We start from the raw sequence: 19,500 nt of genomic DNA, 5'->3' as shown, positions 1-19,500 counted from the left end.
GTGATGTGGATTCAGGTGTACTGCTTTACCCCTGGACTTCACAGTTTAGGACCCAATCCCTTCAGCCTTGAGCTGGGTTTCTGTCTTAAAACTCAAAGAGTCCTGGCTTATTTTCCCAATCCATCTCGACACCTTTCAGCCAAAGTGGTCACAGTGTCTGGTCCAGACGAGACACACGGCTTTCTCAGGTAGGTTTCTATTTTCCATCCCCTATCTTCCAAGAGCTGACTGGTATTTCACACATTCAGACCCCAGAGAGCAAAACCAGCCTCTGCCCACTCAGAAAGTTACTCTTAAAAATTACTCATATTAATATACACTCACATGATCCCTTTACCTAAGATAGTAAAGTCTTTGATGCAACTATTTCTTCCCAGCCAGCCAGCTGAAAAGATATACAGAAATGCCCGGCTAAGAAGCAACCAACCCTCTAACAGAAACTGGGCATACAGAGTATGTCCCAAGATACAGGACCTGCTACTCCAAGTTGGGACCAGTAGCCTCAGCATCACCTGGGAGCTCGTTAGAAAAACAAATGCTCAAGACCCACCCCAGCGTAATTACATCAGGTACCTTAGAGTGGGGTCCGGCAGTTTGTTTTTTAGCAAGCTGAGGTCTGAGAACCACTGTCCTGGGATAGAGGTTCTCCTCCTCAGCACAGGGAGTATTGGTGGCTGGGCCGGATCCCCAGAGATTCTGGCACACAGCCCTGCCTTTGGCATTTTTAAAAAGCTCCCTTTGTGATTCAAATGTGCAGCCAGGGTTGAGAACCCAGCTGTAGTCATTTTCCTACCGCGTCCTGGACAGACTCTGCATCCCTACCCCCGGGGAGCTGATGTACAGAAACGGGTGAGCCGCACCCATTTTCTGCACTCAGGAATTCAAGTGGTGCTTCCAGCTGACCGAAGCATCATCTGATGTTCCAAAGCAGCCGACGCACAATCAACTCCAACGCGTTCTGGCCCTGACCCAATTTATCTCCACAAAGGAGGAGAGAGGAGCCCTTGTTCTCGGCATCCAACTAGCACTGGGGGCAAATGAAGCCAGCAGCCCAGAAAGATCAAAACTGGGAGGGCTGTGCATTTTTCTTTATAGAAAAAGATGTAAAAATAGGGGTGCTTTTCAACTTCTGGAAGCAGGGCTTTTCAGTTTGTTTGCTGTTGTTTTTCACAAGGCGTTTCCTCCTCGGGTCTCAAAGTACACGAGTAACGCTGTGTCAAAGAAAATCAAAACCGCACACACCAGCATTCTGCTAACTGGTTCAGCAGAACAACTGAGAGTAAAGGTAAAATGAGGCCTATGATTAATGGTGACAGCTTGTGTGTAAATACCCTCAAGGAGATTCTTTGCAAATGCAAGAAAGGGAAAAAACAAACAAACAAACCCTGGTTTTAATAATAATACAACCCTGTCCCAAAAAAATGCCTGCATTTGCTCAGCTCCTAAACTGGCTTGTGGCAGATTTTATGGCTTTATGTTAGCAAATCTGGCACTGGATTGGGAAACTGGGAGGAAGGGAATGTCACGTTATTTAACTCTTTAGTGTAGAGACATGGAGGACGCCCGCTGCCCTGCCCCCACCGCCCAAGAACCTGGCGAAGAAGTGTAGCACAGACCTGTGGGGTTCCCGGGGTTGATGATACACAGCACCTTGGGGTCACAGTGGTCTTTGGCCTCCTGTACGGCCCGCCGGAGCTCGTTCACATTTAGGGCCCAGCAGTTGTCCTCGTCCAGGTAATAGTTCACCTGGATGGCATCGAGCTCGGAGATGACGGCCGAGTAGAGGGGGTACTGTGGGATGGGGATCATCACGCCGGTCCGTGACTTGCCACCTCCAGAAACCAGGATTTTCAGGATTGTCTGCAACAGAGACATCACGTCTTCCAGGGACACTGCCCATCTCCACCCTTTGGGGGCTGCTGGGCAGATGCCCCAGGAGGTCCCCACCCCAGCCTTTGCCAGCCACCCCGCTGCCTGCCTTCGGTGCACCCCTGTGAGCTGCTTGACTTCCCTGAGTCTCACTGTCCCCATCTTTAGAACGAGCTCTGCTGTGAGGAGTAAGCACAGGAAGTGCTTTAAAGCTCTGAGCACAGTAGTTAAAAAGATGCAATGCTCATACTTTTAAAGAGGCCTTTTAAAGCAGCAGTCCACAAACTGGCCCTGTCTTGGCCCTTAAGGTCATTCCGTATGTCCTGGCGGGGATGAGGGACAGGAATCTGTCTTGTTAGTAACTACCAGTACCCACGGCTGGGCAGACCCTTGAACAAGGGAGGGATTGTTGAATCAGGATGAAATACCCATCCACGACCACCAGGTGGCGCTTCAACCTGGTCGTTTCCACCGCTGCGTGGCTCAAGGTTTAGCAGGACTCCTGGGAAACCAGGCCACGCGAACCCCGTAGGGATACGGGTGGAGGTGGCAATAATTGATTGCAAACCCTGTTCTGGAACAGTTCCCACCTCACACACAGGCTCAGTTCCTGGCGGCAAGAACGCCACTGGATTAAGAAGCTCAACAACTTGATTCCCTTCACTAAATCTTGAGGACCCCCCCCCCCCCCCCCCCCCCCCGCTCTAGGACCTCTGCCTGTAGGCGGGCTTCTCTGGGAAGGAAGAGGCCTTGACAGCAGAACACAGCGGAAGATGCGCTGGCTGGAGACATGAGCCCCATCACCAGAATCCCAAATGTCCCAAGAGGCCAGGCAGAGCATTTAAGGTTCCTGGGCCTGTTTCCTCGGGGCTCCAGGAAGAGCTAAACGCATCTGAAAGGCTTTGGGAAACGATTAAAGCACTCAACAAACATTAGGAACAAGGGCCTTGGAGGTCAAAGAGGGAGATAACCCCATTCAAGAAAGGGTCAGCACGCACTCCCTGAGGAGGGAAAAATGAATAAATGCATTGAAGGCCCCAGCACGGATGAGGCATGGGAAGGAGCGCGCATGCTCTGTGGGAATGGAAGCCCGCAGGTCCCTCAGACCCAGGACTTCAGAGCCCCTCTGCTAAGCACAATTTGATACCAGCCCTCTCCACCGCATCCACAGCTGAGCCCAGCCCAAGCCACCTCTTCCTCACCGCCTAAATGCTCCCTCACATCCATTATGCCCCTTCCCCGCTGAAGTTAAAACTTAACATAAATCTAATTATCCCCCATCGGTCTGTCACCGCTCCCCCCCCAAATCGTTCAATGGACATTGTTCTTAGGACCATGACCTAATTCCTCAACATGGCCACTAAGGCCCTGAAGGACTCAGGCCCCTGTTGCCTTCCTGGCCCACTTCTGGAAACTCTGGCCCTTGCTACCTGTGCTCATTCACTCCGACTCTCCTTTTGCAAACACACAGCCTCTGTCCAGCTCACAGCCGCTGCACTTTTTGACCTTCTGTTCAGAACACACCCTGTCCCCCGCCTCCCCGTTCATGCCTACGTATCCCCCAGATCTCTGCTCAGCCATCCTTGGAGAAGCCCTTCTGCTCCCCACAACCAGCCCCGCCCTCTGCTGCTCCTCCTGCGGCACTTCGTCCTCTTCACCCAGAAGGGAAACGGAAAGCTTGTGGTATGACATTTACTTATGTGATATTAATGCTGGTCCGATCCAGCACCAGGTTACGTGTAAGCAGGGGCCAAGCACGTTTGGTTCCCACGGTCTCCCCAGCACCTGGCAGGGGAGGAACACCAGTACCAGTATGAACTAAGTGAGAGAAAGGCCAACGCCACCGGAAAGACAGGCATCCTCAAGTGCCCATGGTTCCTCTCCAGCTGGACTCGCGGGTGTGCACCCTGGAGGGAAACCAAGGCTGCGGGAAACAGCAGGGACCAGAGACTAGCCAACCCCTCCTCCCAGGCCTGTCTCCCTACAGGCAGGCTCACGTCCTTGGCCCTAACATGCAAGGCTGTTCTTCATGTGGGTAAACACTGGGTAACAAGCCACCCTCGCACGTACAGAGATGCCATCGCTGGCTCCCGTGGTCAGGTAAATGTTGTCCGGGTCTGCAGGCACACCGCCGTCCCTCCTGGTGATGTAGGCAGCCACGTCCTCACGGATGCAATTGACGCCCTGGCTGGCGCTGTAAGACCCTGTAAGACAACAAGCAAGACAGAGACTAGAAGCCGGAGGATGGGCTCTATGGAGTTGGTGACATCCATGTAATTACCTGCGGTGGGGATGGGGAGTTGGGGAGGTCTTAGGACCCAACTGCCACTACTCTAGGCAGTGGAATCGCGGCAAGCAGTTTCGGGCTTCACCCACCCACCCGCTCATCCATCCATCCACTCACCTGCTATCGACCCATTCATCCACCGGCCCATCCACCCATCCATTCATCTACTCAATATTCACAGACACGCTACTAGGCGTCAAGCATTATTCCCTGGCTTCCAATCAGTCAAATGTACCCATACCTGTTTCATCCATCCTCCTGGGAGTCATACACATTCTAAACATATAAATCACTACTGCTGGGCTTGCTACGGCTTTATCACCACTGCCTGCACACGGTTCCACAGAACCTGGAAGAACGGGAAGAGCCTTCTGCAGCACTGGAAATGTCCCATGTCTTTATCCGGGTGAGGGTTACACAGGTGTGTACCCGTACAAAAACTACTCGAGCTGTACATTAATAGTTGTTCGTTTTATTATTGGTTTCTTAATACCTCAACAAAGAGGGTTTTTTTGTTGTTTTTTTTTAATGCCAGGCCACTGTTTTTAGAAAGAATTTGAGAACAGGAACTTGCACATGCACGGAATCTGGTCGGAGTCCCGAACTGGTGAGCTGAACTCTCCGGAGAAGTGAAGGGGAGGTTGGGGGCTCAGAGGTGGGAGGCAGACTTTCACTCTATATTCTTTTACACCATTTGAATTTTATACGACATGCGAAGAGAACTAGCCTATTCCTTCTAAGACTGCAAACCCAGCCCCAGGAGGCAGGATGGGGTTTTTCTGGGCTTCAGTGAGTATCCGTCTGGGCCCTGAACCCTGGAGGCTCATCGCTGGAGGCTCTCCTGAAGAGGGCCAGCCAGGCTCTGCCTCAGGTCTGTTCATCACTGGGCTCGCCTTTCCCCTCTGACCAGCTGTAAGATGGAGAGGGAAGGGAGGGGAGGCTAGGCCAATTCTCTAAGGTTCCAGTGGCAGACATTAACATGTATCAAATATAGGTGCTGGGTTCAAGGTCTTCTGTTACATTATTGGGGTATTCTAAGGCATTTGAAATAGTTTGTAAATTCAAACAGTGGGGAGGTACAAATGCTGGTATTAGAGAATCCTTCCTCTGGGAGTGACTGTCTTGATTATTTCTGAGTTCCCATCCTCAGCAAACTTTCCCTCTGCCTTCTCTCAAGGCCCGCCCCTCCACTCCATGTCCATTCCCATGCCAGCCAAGCCTCCCCTTTTTCTTGCCTCGAGCTCATCCACTTCCTTGAGTTCCCAGGCCTTCACCCATTGGCAAGCTCCCCGCCCCTGCAGGCCACTGACCTTCCACCCTTTCCTTCAGCTTTTCTGTTGTGCTCCAAACTGCACTGGTCCTTCAAAGCTCAAATCTTGTCTCTCTCTAGGAGGCCTGTCATAAAGATACGGCCCCACGCCTAGCCTCTCTCCTGACCTAAAATTTCTCATTATTTATTGTATACACATGAAACTCTGTCTCCCCATGTTGACTGTAAGTTCCTTGAGGGCAGGGACCATTACCTATTTCTTCTGTTGCATCTCCGTTAGAGCACCTACCCCCCTGCCTGGCTCCACCCCACTACACCCCTGCTTAGAGCCCACTGCCCTCAGACTGATGGCAACCTGCCTCCCATGGCCTACAAACTGGCATCATCGCCACTGCCAAACTCCCCAGCCCCATCCCATAGCGCCCCATCCAGACCCCTTCACCTGATCACATGCAGTTCTCAAACCTCCGGGCCTTTGCACATGCCATTTCTTCTGTCTGGCATGCATTTCCAAGTTCTCTATCACTCACCATCCACATGAATTTGAATCGTATTTGCTCCTTAAACCCTCCCTCTACATGAGAATCCCTGGTTATAGCCCCATAGCTCTCTGCTTTTCTCCAAGAACTCATGAAAACTAGAGATTATTTTTTGTGTGAATTCTTTTTAATGTTAGTCTTCCCCAAATCTGACCATGAACCTTGTGAGCACAAGGTTCCACCGCCTGGTTCACCAGCGTCCCTCAGGGCTCGTCCCTCAGGGCCTAGAGCCGTGCTCCAGGAGGGCTAGATAAGGACCGGCACTGCCCTGGATGTCCAGATTCCACCTCATAATCCTATTAAGATCCAAGATACAACCTGGGAACTGAATTACTCATCAAACAGAAAATAGGAAACTCTAGTAGGAAGTAATTTTAGGGGCGCCTGGGTGGCTCAGCTGGTTGAGCATCTGACTCTTGATTTTGGCTCAGGTCATGATGTCAGGGTCGTGAGACTGAGGCCTGCATCCAGCAGGGAGTCTGCGTGAGATTCTCTCTCCCTCTGCCCCCCCTCTACTCATGCAGGCACTTTCTCAAATGAATAAGTAAATCTTGTTTTAAAAAGTAATTTTAAAGGGCACGATAATAACACATCCAGAGAGCTCTAAGACCTTGTGTACGTATTTAATAATCCTGACCCGGGTCAGGGTCACCCTGGGCATACTGACATTTTCCATTTCCCTTACTTCTATGGGCCGGCAGGCTTAGTTGACAGAGCACCACCCCCAGGATGACACTGCCCTACCCCCTGTAAGAGGCAGGGACTGGCAGTGACCCCCAGGGACAGGGCTTCCTCACACCTGACACGTCAACCTCCTTCAGAAGCCCCGGAGGTGAATAGAGTACTTCCTAGTTCGAGGAGGAGAGAGGTTCAGGGAGTACCCCCTCATCTAGCCTCATAGGGTCCACAGACAGAACTCAGTGCAGGTCCCCAAGCCCCACAGGCCGACTTTCCACTTGCTACAACACTCCAAGAAGGGACTCACATGACCATGGTCTCCCCAACCCCTTCCCAGAGCCCTAGCTGACAGAGTTGCAAAAACTCGAAAGCTTCCTACAGGGCACGAAGAACCCCTCCCCCTTCCCCAGACATGCACATCAGGCATGCAGACGGCAAACACTCCCTCCCCCTGCCTCTCCCTGCAGCTTCCAGGAATCTTAGGCCCATGGCCACCGGGTCTTTGAGAAGCGCCTTTGTCCTGTGGGCTGGGCAGAGGGAGCAGGAGGAGAGGTGCCTGCAGGCTGCGCCTCTGGGCTGTTGGGGGGGGTTCTCTGCTAGCTTGTGGTTTCGGCCTTGCCACACAAGGTGCTGGCCCAGACCCCCCGGGCTGGCGGGCAGGAAAGCAAGGGGGAGCTGAGAAGGACACCCTGAAGGACAGTAACCAGACTCAGACAGAGGGCTGGTGGGGTAACCACAGCAAGCAACTAAGCATAGGGTTCTCATTAAAAGGAAGGAGCAGAAAAAGGGAGGGGAGGGGCAGGGGGATGGCAGAGAGGCCAAAGGTAGCTGATCCCCTGCTGGGCAAGCCAGAAGAATCCCTCTCCCATGTTCCAGAACATTCAGGCACATGTCCTAAAAAAAGCTCTAAGAACAACTACTTTTCCTGGGGTGAGGAAAGCTGGATCCCCTGTGTAGGCATGGGGCAAAGGAATGGGGCGAAGTAAACAGAACAAAGAACAGGAGGTGAGAACAAAGGGCCAGGGGCCCCAGGACTGGAAATCCATCTCCGCAGCAAAGGGAGAGAGAATATCATCTTCATATCCACAGGGGCCAAATTCCAGGGCCTCCTCTGTGGCGTGCTCCCTCCATAAGGAGGCAGATGGCCAGGCGTGGGCTTCCAGCAAAGAGGACCAAAGGCCGGCGTGGTGGGAAACACAGGGAATGGGAGGGTGGACGGAACAGTCAGAAGGAAGGAAGCCACCCAACGGGGGTTCACAGGCATCTCACAGCACTCCCCCCCCCCCGATAACTGACCATCACCTCCTGCCGTGGGGTGACAGACAAGAAGGCTGGACAAAGCCGCACACCGCACTTCACCCCGCCTCTCGCTGAGGCCCATCACTGGTTTAACCCCCTGCTCTGAGGGGCACCTGGGTGACTCCTGATTTCGGCTCAGGTCATGATCTCGGGGTCTTGGGATGGAGCCCCACATCAGGCTCCATACTTAGCAGGGAGTCGGTTTGAAGATTCTCTCCTCCCCCCTGCCCCCTGCTCTCTCTCTCTTCTCTAAAATAAATAAATCTTTAAAACCATCCAACCAACCCCCTGCTCGGACAGAAGGTCAGTTATTCAAGCTGGTTCCCAGGTGTAAAGCCAAACGCCGGGCGAATACAGGCTCTTGCAACTGAGGTGCCCCGCTCCTCGAAAGACGGCCCGGATCTCCCCGCTCCGCTAACAGGAGGTTAACAGAGCAGACAAGAGGAGGAAGACCCTTTTTCATTTACTCGGCGTGTCACCATCCCATACACATTCACACACTCACTCACATGAGTAACTCTCCGTTCGGGGCCAAGGCCCAAGTCCACGCTCAGAACCCATGGTCATCTCAGGCCCCCTGGGACCTGGCTAGTCGGGGGGCCTCACCCAGGCTGTTCCCGCCACAAGCCTGTAGGATCCGCCGGGCTCGCTTCTTAGCGTCTTCTGGGAAGCTGGGGCTGTCCAACAGGTTTGGGTAGGTGCAGAGTGCCATCACCTGAGGGAACAGAGGCGTGGGCTGGGCTCCCAGCACCCCCCCAGCCCAGAGCCCCAGGAGGGGCACAGAGGACCCTAAACATTGACACTGTGCAGACGACAACTCTGGGACACACTGCAGTGTGTATACCTCTCCGTGAGGGCTCCCACCTGGGGGAGCTTCAGGGTGGATGGGAAGAGCATGCTGGGCTCTTTCCGGCAGAAAAGATGCTAAAAGGTGGGGTGCATCATGACCTGGGCTTGGGACCCCAAGGGGGACTGCCAGAAGAGGAGCTGGGGAACAGAATGAGCCTGCCCCTCAGTCCCTGGCCCCAACTCTTCCAAAGAGGACAGCAGGTCACACACCCAGGGCCACAAGATCCAAGGGGCTCCTGAGCAGGGGCCAGGGCTAAGCAGGCAGGTAAACCCCAACTGAAAGGAGCACAGAGCCCTTCCTCACTCCCCCACACCTTCAGCCCCCGCCCCCGGTTCTCACCATCATCCCCTTTCCTGGCCAGAACTGAAAGCCGGGTCAGCTTTCCCATCTCTGTAACAGAGAAAATCACCCTAACCTCACAAATTAAGAGGATTACGCAAGGAAATGTGTGCAGAAGTGCCGATAAACCCCAGCACACCGGGCAAGTCTAAGCTGGCAGCCTAAGGCCGTGCCAAGAGCACTGCAGGGACGTGAGGGCTCCCGGCTCTGACACCAGCTGGGTGACTTCGGGAGGGAGCTGGCTTCTTGGAGCCTCGCTTTTCTTCACTGGTACAATGGGCAGTGCCCCGGCCTGCCCTCTGCCCTCCTCCCACAGGCACTTGTGAACATGAGAGGTGCGTGAAGGCTGCAGGACGCCAGCACCAGCGAGGAGAGGCTGGGTTTGCCATAGCCAGAGGCAGAACTGAATTTGGGAACATGTCAGCCAGCCAAAAAGGCTAAGGCAGCAGGAGCTTCTTCATGCCCAGAGCCCCAGGCATGTGTGGGGAACATCTTTCGCCTCTCTCCTCCAAAGCTGCGAGATTCTAGGACAGTCAGGGCCCGCCAGCCTCCTCCTGCCTCCACTTCCCTGGCAGAGCTGCTCTGTTTGGTCTGATCCATTGCCCCATCCTGGGCCCAGCTTGGGGGCCTCTTATATTCACGGGCAGCTGGTATGCTCCTGAGGTCAGCAGCCACGGCCACAGGAGAGGAGGCCCAATGGACGTTCCTCAGGTCAGTGCCAGCCTCGGTTCTTTTCCCCAGACCCTGTGTGAACTCCCTGAGCTAAGTAAGGTCCCCGTACCCCTCCACCCAGAGAGTAGAGCAGGGTAGCCCCCCCCCCCCCCCAGCCAGTGCCAGCCCCTGCAGCAGGAGACACAGGCCTGGAAAAGGACCAGGGACTTCAGTGCTCAGCTTCCCTGCTTGCCCGAGCCTGCGAACCTTAACCACTTAAGGACCATACTTTGCTCCAATTCTTCCCTGGGAAACAGCTTTCACCACAGCTGGTCTCTAGCTTCTGTTCAGGAGGCCCTATGGCATTCTCCCACCCTGCTTTTTTTCCCTCCAGCCCACCAATCCCACAATTTCAGCTCATGCAGCATCTTTATGGCTGGTGCTCAAACTGAAACATTAAAACCCGCCTCCTGGAGGGGCGCCGGGGTGGCTCAGCCGTTAAACATCTGCCTTCAGCTCAGGTCATGATCCCAGGGTCCTGGGATTGAGCCCCGTATTGGGCTCCCTGCTTGGCGGGAACCCTGCTTCTCCCTTTCCCACTGGCCCCTTGCTTGTGTTCCCTCTCTCACTGTCTGTCTCTGTCAAATAAATAAATAAAATCTTTAAAAAAAACAAAAAAACCCGCCTCCTGGAGACCTCAGGACCAAGATGGGTCACAGCAGCAAGGCGACCAGGAGAGCAGCAGCTGACAATGGTCAGCAACCGACACTCTCTCCTGCTGGGCCAGGGGTGAGCACTTGGTATTCAATGTCACACTGAGGCCCCTAGCTGTCCTCCGAGGCAGTGCTCGGGTGATCTGCACTTGCTCGAAGATACCCAGCGGGTAAGTGGCAGAGTCGACACTCAAATTCGGGGTGTCTCACTTGGGATGAAAGTATCCAGACCCCCACAAACCACCTCCCAGCCCACTGGGCCATTGCCTCTCCAGGCTGCCTCTCTGATGTGCTTATCAACCAAGCTCCGACCTCAGGATCCGAGACCACGGACTATGGAAGGGCGTCCCTGGGGGCCTCGTACACGAGAGTAACCCCAAATGAGTCTAGGCATTCTAGACAACTCTGGAAGGGGAGGAGGCTGAGAGAGAGACCCAGGGCACATCAGGCACTGGAAGGGGCTGCTCATTCAGTGGCACTTCCCTGTGGCACTCTGGTGCCTGCTGTGTCCCCAGCGGGCTGGACAGGGGAGGAAGCAGGGATGAGAGGAGCTGGCGGGCCCTACCAGCCTCCAGTTCCCTGCTCTCCCAGCAGCCTCTGCTCCTGAGGGCCAGCTTACCTGTCGGAGAAAAGTTATTGGCTGCTGGCCCATGGCCTGGGCGTCCCCGATGTTGGCACGGATGACCTCAGTGAACGGTTTTTTGATACCCTGAGCAGAGAGAAGGCAACAGGTGGTTACTTGGAGACTCTCAGATCCCGGATTCCAGAGGCCAAGCAATGTCCCCACAGGATATTAATAAACACTCCTATTTTGAGCCTTACCAGGTGTCAGGCATAGTGCCAAGCCCTTGACATGGCTCGCCCCATTTAACCTTGACCACCACCCCATGAAAAAGAACTAGCATTAATCTCATTTTACAAATGAGGAAAATGAGGCTTCAAAAGGCTAGGAAACTTGCCTGAGATCCCATAATTGATAAATACAAGTACTGGGGTTTGAAGCGAGACTCCAAGATCACTCTTCTCAACCACGATGCTTACCCTCCCCCACTTTCGGAGAAGGCTCCAAGAGCTCTCCTGGGCTGCCATGGCACCCTGGGGCAGCTGCATGTCCAGGGCCCACCAGCCAACTGGGGCCTGGGAAGGATGCCTAAAAAGGGGGCCTTGGGGCTAAAGTGGTGGGAGGCAGGGGTCAGCAGCAGAGGCCCCCACACGTCAGGGAGGGGCCCCAACTTGCCCCCAAGCATGGCGCCACCTCAACAGCCGAAATAAATGGCAGGGGCACCACGGCTACCCTCCCCTCCCGAAGCTCCCCGAATTCTAGGCTTGTTCCCTTGCAACCTGGCTTTGCAGAATAAAGAATGTGGGCTGATTTTCACTTCAAAAAAAAAAAAAAAAAAAAGCACCGAGATGGAAAGAGTGGCTGTAGAAGAAAGTTGGGGCCTGCCTGAGCAATGTGTTCAGCACAGGAAGGAGGTCCCAGAGAGGAGGGACTCGGAGACCTGCCAACCTCACCATCACGGGGGTGGGGATGGGGGGGTGGTGACTAAAGGACTCCCCCAGCTGCTGCAAAGGAGAAAATGAACTTTGGATGGAGGTTTGTGGGGATTCCACAGAGCTCCGTGATAAGTCCAGAATTTGCCACTAGAAGAGTAAGAATCAGCAACTTGTTCAAGGACCTCCCGGGGTGGCTGAAGGATTACCCGAGACAAACAGTACGGAAGCACTTGGCAGAGTACAAACATCATCATCTTACAAAGCCGGACCAAGGACGAGGTCGAAAGGGTCGTGGTAGAGGAAGAAGGCTCTGGGGCAGGGAGGTGGCGGGACCGAGGGGTGGCCTGGGTGGAAGGCCTGGCTGCCTTCCCATCTCCTGCTGCCCTTTCCTCCAGGGCATGCTAAATTCAAATTTTAAAAATACAATTCTTTGTGGTTTTTTAAAATTGTTTATTTAAATTCAATTTAGTTAACATATAGTGTCTTATTAGTTTCAAGGGTAGAATTTAGTGATTCATCAGTTGCGTGTAACACCCAGTGCTCATTCCAGCAAGTGCCCTCCTTAATGCCCATCCCCCAGTTACACTATCCCCCCACCCCTTCCCCTCTAGCAACCCTCAGTTTGTTTCCTAGAGTTAAGTGTCTCTTAGGGTTTGCCTCCCTCTCTGTTTTCTATGGTTTTGACCCTTGTCTTTTCTCCATTTCCTACAATGTGTGAATAAAAGCACCTTTAGAAAACTTTCCCTTTTCAAAATCAGTACTATACACCCTTAAGTAAAAAACCGTGACCTTAAAGGATGAAAGTAGCTGGCAAACACGTTTTGCTGACCCTCCTCTGTCACCCCTACGACCCCCCATGGATCTGGCTGCTCTGGAACAAGAAGGCGTGGGGTGGGCACAGAACGGGCTGAGGAGGGTGTCTCCGAAATGCCCCTGGCCCTTCATCAACAGGACTTGCTAAGTCTCCACGAGCTTCTGTGAGGAAGAGGCCTTTTAATTCCCTTGTGTAACCTTCTGCAGAGCTCTTCAGGGCTGGTCAATATGAAAAGAGGTCCCAGGGTACATGGGAGAAGCAGCTTAAGTGTCCTGAGGGACAAGGCACGTGGGTGGCACCACCCTCTGCTCCAGGGCTAGGACAGGGGTGAGAGCATGACCCTGGAGACAGACTGTGAAGCACGTGGCCTCAGGGCTCACCCCACGGGCAGGCGGCAGGAGGCTGGGGGGTGGAGGAGGGGCCAGGCCACAGTGTGCAAAGGGGCCGGACTGACCCACCCCTTGCTGGCTTGGGCTCCTGGCACAGGTCCCTCTGTCAGCCTGTGAATTGCCACAGCCCCCTAGGCCTAGCCAGCTGAACACAGGTAATTTCCACAGTATGGGCACAGTCCATTCTCTGCTAGGGATAAAATCTGTCACAGTTGAGGGCCAGGAACCAACGCACAGCTGTGGGCCCTCAGCCAGCCCAGTGCAGGGAGAGACTATGCCTGGAACAGAGCCCTGGATGTTCCTTTCCCACACCCGCCCCCTGCACTGCTCAACCAATTCAGGGCCTGCTGACAAGAAGCCTGGGAACACCAAGCATCTCTTGTCTTGGGTCTGGGTGCCCATAGACCCCAGACATTTTGCTGTGATGGATAAGCTTGGGGGAGGTGGGGGACTGGCTCCCTTGAATGGGCAGCAGATCAGCCTGCCCAGCCAAAGGTCCCCATATAGAGGAGACTGACTGTTCTGGGCACATTCCTGTATCTAGGCACTCAAGGTCCACATAGGATGGGAAATACCAAGGCTCCAGGGACAGACTCTTGTCCACAGTGACTCATCCAGGCCTGGTAGGTCACCCAATGGTGACCTTCCCTCCGCCCAGCCCCCAGGAGCCTGTCCGGTCCCCAGGTAGCATCCTGTTTCCTCTCAACAGTATCTAGATAATCCACCTACAGACATCCCACCCAGAGCGGCCTCCCTCTGCAGTAGTGAGATAAGGTCTTACCCAGAGGAACTCCTTCCCCACCACTCAGCTTAAGCAGGGATCAGGGAATGGGCCCTGCGGCTCAAGGCATGGCATATTTCAGAGGGTGTCAGCAAGGACAAGGACAAAGGTTATCAGTGTCCTTCCCAGTTCACAGGCCCAACATCACTATGAGCTCTGAGGGGACAAAAGATGATTCTAACAGGCACAAGGCAGTTTTCCTGAGCGAGGGATGGCTCCTGTCATTTCATGTGACATGTGGGGGGAAAGGCTTGGTAGGACAGTTATTCCCTGGAACAGAGCCCTGGATGTTCCTTTCCCACACCCGCCCCCTGCACTGCTCAACCAATTCAGGGCCTGCTGACAAGAAGCCTGGGAACACCAAGCCTCTCTTGTCCTGGGTCTGGGTGCCCAAGGTCCCACCAAGGTTCACTGAGGATGGGAAATACCTTGAACTCTGGGTATCTGTGAAAGGGTCACCCGTAGAAACTGAGACTCACAGGGCGGAAACAGGAAGGAAAGCCGATGAGCTCCAAAGAGGATCATTCACAAGGCAAGACTAAGGCCCAGGCAAGACAGAGCGAACCCTGCAGAACGCATGCCCAGATCCGGACAGGCTCAGCATGAAGGCAAGGAAAGGGCGTCCCTTGGGGCTTCTCCTTAGTTTGGGAAAAGGTCTCTTAAGAGTTCTAAGGGGCTGCTTGCTGTTTTCAAAGCATCATTACTAACATCTCAAACTAGTCTTCAGAAGAAATAAAGTGGCCCCATTTTGCAGAGGCATAAACTGAGGCCAAGGTGCTCTGAAAGACTTCTCCGAGGTCCACAGCACGTAAAGCAAAGCCCAGGATGCACGTCCATGGTGACCTGGGCAGGGTGGGTGGTGGCGGGTTTGTTCTACTCGAAGCCCGCACTACAAATTTATTTTAAAGTAGCATCTAAACTCTAAAGAAAATGACCAGTGAGCTCTCACCACCTGTGCTTGGAACAACCAGGGGTTCCGATCTTAGCTCTCACGTGCTATGTAGCACCTTCCATTCTCACCAGTGCGGAAGCAGTACACACTGGTGTTAACAGTCATCATCAGTTTTCCCCTCTATTTATGAATCTTTTGCCCCAACTGTGTGTACTTTACAAATAGAAGTAAAGCCATTCCTCTGTTTCTACTTGTGCCAACTTCTTCCCCTCCTGCAATAAAAGGAAAAAAGAAGTAGGTTGAGGAAGAACTGACAGATCTTTTCAAAACTCCTACTAATTGCAGCTTATTTTTAAGTGCTGCTCCCAGTAACACCAGGATCTGAAAAGCTAACAGTTTCTCCCCCTTGGAGCTTGGAGCCGCTGTCGCTGTCGGGGAGAAACAGAGCCTCCCTGAGCGCACACAGACCAGCCTGGAGGAGAATGGCCCCTTTCACACCCACTTAGCCAACTTCCCCTCCCTCCTTCAGGCTTTCCTGAGCATTCTCCACTCCCATCACAGAAAGAAGGGCGGGACTCTCCCGGCAAGCCGCCTCAAAGTCAAACACCAGAACAACGTGTCCAGCCAAACAGTGGGTACTGTTTGCAGAGCACCTGGTGAAATAATTCCAAAAGGCAGCACAAAGGCCAGGACACCTTCAGACGGACAGACGGTACAAAAGTCAGGACAGGGGGGCGGGGATCACCGGGCCCACCAACTCACCTCTCTCCTTTTATAGACTAGGGAAACCAAAGCCCAGAAAGGATATGAGATTCACCCCAAGTCACCCTACAAATCCTTACCCGTCCCATCTCTACCCAATCAAACCCTTTATAACATCAGTCCAGTTTCGAACATTGCAGTTCAAAACAGAGGTAGAAAAAAAGTGAAGCTGTGCAGATTCAAGCCAAAAAAAGAAAAAAATGACTGGGAAAATACGGCTCTCTCAGAAGGGGCACTATGTAAGCTAGCAAAGTAGAGAGAGGCTGTCTCCCGAAATGAAAGGTTTAAGTGAGGCTCTGCTGGCTTGGCTGAGCTATGTCTCCAGCACCTAGACTGGAACAAAGTGAGAATAAAATGAGAAGGGGTGAGCTTGAATGAAAGCACCAGACGATGCAGGTGGACAGAAAACTCAACTTACTCAGGAGCAGGCCATAGGAATGTGGGGCGTCTGTCCCAGAAATCACAGGGTGCGTCCAGCTTAAATGACCAAGAAATTTGTCCACCTCAATTATGGAACCATACCTTGCTGGAAACCCTGCATGGTTCCCCACTTCATACCAAAACCCCCGCTTTGCACCAGAAAGTCCTGAGCCTGGCACCCAAGACTCCAGTCCCCTTTTCTGTCTCAAATTCACCTCCCATATCCCCCTGCCCTAGGGCTCTTCAGACAGCACCAACCCCTTCCCCAAAAGCCCAGAACTTCCCACCTTCCATCTTTGCTCACAGCCCTGCTCCCACCTGGAATGCTCTCACATTTTTCTCTGCCTGCTAAAAAATCCCACCAGTCCTTAAAGAATTGGGGTGGGGGGGGGGCTGTGTCCAGGTCCAGAGAACAGCTGGGCAGTCAGCCTCCTGAAGACGAAGACGGGACACCTTTCTGTCCTAATCATTCTCATACTTCATAGAGCCCACATCCAAGCTGCTATTTAGCAAAAGGTAGATAGAGAGAATCCCTGGGGCCCTTACCAGCTCTGAAACCAGAGGAATGAGCTGTAAAGTGATAAGCAGGGAACAATTTAATCTCAGCTTTGTTTTAACAGGGAGACTGTTGTCTCAAGGACAGGCAACTCCAGTCGGCCAGATATCCACAAAGAGCAGAGTGGCAAAACTCATGTTTTTTGTCCCTGGCCCATGTCAGGCCAGGCAAGCACAGAAACCGAGTGAGGCTTCTTTGGGCCAAACCTTAAACTTAGCCCTACAAGGAGTCTGAGGGAGATGCTGGACTCTGACTTGTTCAGCTCACTATTTTCAGTCAGGAGAACTGGGCATCCCACCATTGCTTCCTCCCATGCATTCAAGGGACATTAAATGCTCAACTCGCCCCAGAGTCACCCGGCTCTAGAGCCTCCAAGAGCAGGATCAAGGAACCCTCCCCCACCCGCATTCTGGGTTATAACTATCTTAAGCAAGCAGCTGTTTCATCAGATCTTACAAATCTTAGGAGTGTTTACTTTTTTTTACACTGTTACTATTGACCCAGCCTCCTAAATCCCACTCAGGTTAGAACTGGTGTCCCATAGAGGCATCTCTTACACACACAGGGTCACCCTAACTGTAGGAAGGGAGGAGTCACTCCTGGAGATGTGGTCACTTTTACATGCAACTACAAACTAAAGCCAAGATCCCAGCCAGTCAGCCACCAAGACAAAGTCCCAGGGCCATCCTACCAAGGCCCCAAACGCTCAAGACTCTTGACTACCCACTGGGGATGAGTGTATCCTCTGAGAACAAAATGTGGTGGCCAATCAAGGTTTCAGGGAGGGGCCTAAAGGCAGGAATTGTTCGGGACCCTCCTCCACACCTCCACTCTTGTCATGGAATCACTCACTACTGGCAGAATGACCCAAAAGGTCTCAGAAAGAAAAAAGCTTTGCAAACAAACCCAAGTCTTGGAGCCGTCCTCCCTCTCCTCCTACCTAACGTGGTATCCTTCCCAATACTCCCATCCAGCACCCCTTACACCGTTCCTCCATTTTACTTTCTTCAAAGCACTTATTCACTATCTGAAATTCTCTTGTCTATTTCTTTACTGCTTGTTGTTGCCCTCCCCCCACGGATCTTGGTTCTACCGCGGACAGGACAGCCACATAACGTGCAGTGCCTGGCACCACCGGTCGCTCAATTATAACTGATGAATTCAATTCAACAAGTGAACCGTATCTGAGGGCCTTACTTTGTGCCAGGTGCCAGGCACCAGCGGGTGAAGGGATGGGAGGAGGGCATTCTCGTTTTAGCCAACCTTGGCTGAATGAAGCAGCTGGCCCCCGGGATGGGAGGAAGGCCCAGCGGGTGGACCCCAGCCGCGGACAGCTACTGCTCTCCCCGCCCGGTTCGGCGACCCTAGCCTCCCTGGGCCCTCCCGGCGCCCGCGCTCACCCGCTGCAGCTCGAGCTCGATCTCGCCGGCCTTGAGCACGATGGGTCCCCGCACCGCATACTCCACAGCCTTCACTTGCGGGTTCATGGACTCAAGCGTAAGGATGCGCTCGCGCCGGCTCCGCTCGGGCCGCACCTTGAGCACTGCCGAGGCCTCGGCGGCAGCGCTGCTCTGACTACGGCCCCACGGGCCCGGGGTCCGGGGGCAGCAGCCCCGCCGGACCAGTGCCGCTGCCCGCTGCATCGCGCGCCCGCCCAGGGAAACCTTGACACTAAAAGAAAAAGAACAAACACGTCGCGCACAACCGAAGGCGGCACCAGTGCCCCCACCCCCAAGGCCAGCCAAGGGCCCTTTCAGCGAGCGGTGCCAGCCTGGCTCCGGGGCCGGGTGCCCATCCCCCGGCGACTCGGACCCTCCACCGCGCAACAGCAGAGCCAAAGCAGCTTTGCAAAAGCTGCTCCCAATGCACGCATTCAACGTGCCTGTTGCCGCCGCCTGGCCACCCCTCGCTGTGCCCAGCTAGCGCGCGCGCCTGAAACCTGCCCCGAGCTTCGGCACCCGCAACCGCATTTCAGCGCCCAGCGCCCGCACCTCCCGGCCCCCTGCGCTCGCACACCCACAGCCGGCGGGTCCGCCCCGGGCCTGTCCACTGGTTCCTGGGCCTTGTAGTTTTCCAGTCTGCTTGCAGAGCCGAGGTAGAGAGCTGGCTGAACTACAAGTCCCATAGTGCTCCGCGCTGGCCCGATAGGGGGCCGGGCCAGAGGCGGGAACCGTCTTCAGACTCTGCCGGGGGCTGGGAGGGCTCTTTGTCCCGGCTGAGGGGCTGGGGAGTTGGGCTGGGGCAGGGCCAGGAGCTGTTCTTTCAGCCTTCTACGAATTTAGAGCTGTTTGCAGTGTCTTCTTGCAGGCGCATGCCTCCCTCCCACAGCCCTCCCCCCCACTACCCAGCACCTGCGAGGAGACAGGCTGAGAGATGGTGCAGTCCTCGCCCCGGGTTTCATCATCCAGGGCCTGAAGGTGGCAGTGGCCACTCAACGGGGACTGGTAGGAAGCGGAGCTTAGGAGTTTGGGACTTGATTGCCACTCTTACCCTTCTGAACGTCGGTTTCCTTGTCAGCAAAGCAGAGGTCTGACCCTAGCCTCTAAGGGTTGTTGTGAGAATTAAAGGACCAGCACCAGGTAGGTACCAGGTAGTCAGGCTTTTCCTGACTCCGTCTGTAGCACTTCCCTACCTTCATTGCCTCTTTATTTCCTTGCAAGCATCTGAAATTATTTTGTTTAGATACCTCTCACAGGCTTATGGTCTACTTCCCCCATTCACCACGTAAGCTCCAGAAACGCAGGTTTTCTTATCCTATTCCTAGCACCTCTAAGGGTTCCTGGCAGATAGGTAAGCACTAGTAAATATTTGTTGAAGAATGAACGCTCAGCATAGGGTAGCTATTATTTCTGGCAAAGGTATTACCAGCTAAGGCACCCTGGCTCCCCCAGAGG

At 53.9% G+C, this 19,500-nt stretch overlaps 1 protein-coding gene and 1 pseudogene across 3 annotated transcripts in view; one reads left to right on the top strand and one right to left on the bottom strand.

The window, feature by feature from the left end:
- The window catches only part of GPT2 (glutamic--pyruvic transaminase 2), a 31,972-nt gene extending 13,336 nt beyond the window's left edge, over positions 1 to 18,636 (bottom strand). The window contains exons 1-6 of one of the 2 annotated variants that reach the window (XM_045772644.2): positions 18,489 to 18,636; positions 18,007 to 18,277; positions 11,115 to 11,204; positions 8,549 to 8,657; positions 3,940 to 4,073; positions 1,617 to 1,860 (exon numbers count right to left, since the gene is read on the bottom strand). In XM_045772644.2, the coding sequence (XP_045628600.1) occupies positions 1,617 to 1,860; positions 3,940 to 4,073; positions 8,549 to 8,657; positions 11,115 to 11,204; positions 18,007 to 18,249 (820 nt within the window). In that variant the 5' untranslated portion in view covers positions 18,250 to 18,277; positions 18,489 to 18,636. The remainder of the gene's footprint in view (positions 1 to 1,616; positions 1,861 to 3,939; positions 4,074 to 8,548; positions 8,658 to 11,114; positions 11,205 to 18,006; positions 18,278 to 18,488) is intronic. The other variant, XM_045772643.2, reaches the window with a different exon arrangement.
- Positions 18,637 to 18,807: 171 nt separating this feature from the next.
- LOC123776584 (large ribosomal subunit protein eL32 pseudogene) overlaps positions 18,808 to 19,500 on the top strand; it is a 38,076-nt pseudogene continuing 37,383 nt past the window's right edge. The window contains exon 1 of the transcript XR_015728005.1: positions 18,808 to 19,185. The product of XR_015728005.1 is annotated as a large ribosomal subunit protein eL32 pseudogene (transcript). The remainder of the gene's footprint in view (positions 19,186 to 19,500) is intronic.

The sequence above is a fragment of the Ursus americanus genome, chromosome 21 (genome assembly GCF_024610735.1).
Source record: "Ursus americanus isolate L20-20 chromosome 21, mUrsAme1.1.p, whole genome shotgun sequence".
In the NCBI taxonomy this organism is placed as follows: domain Eukaryota; kingdom Metazoa; phylum Chordata; class Mammalia; order Carnivora; family Ursidae; genus Ursus; species Ursus americanus.
This window is presented reverse-complemented; position numbering and strand designations above follow the sequence as displayed.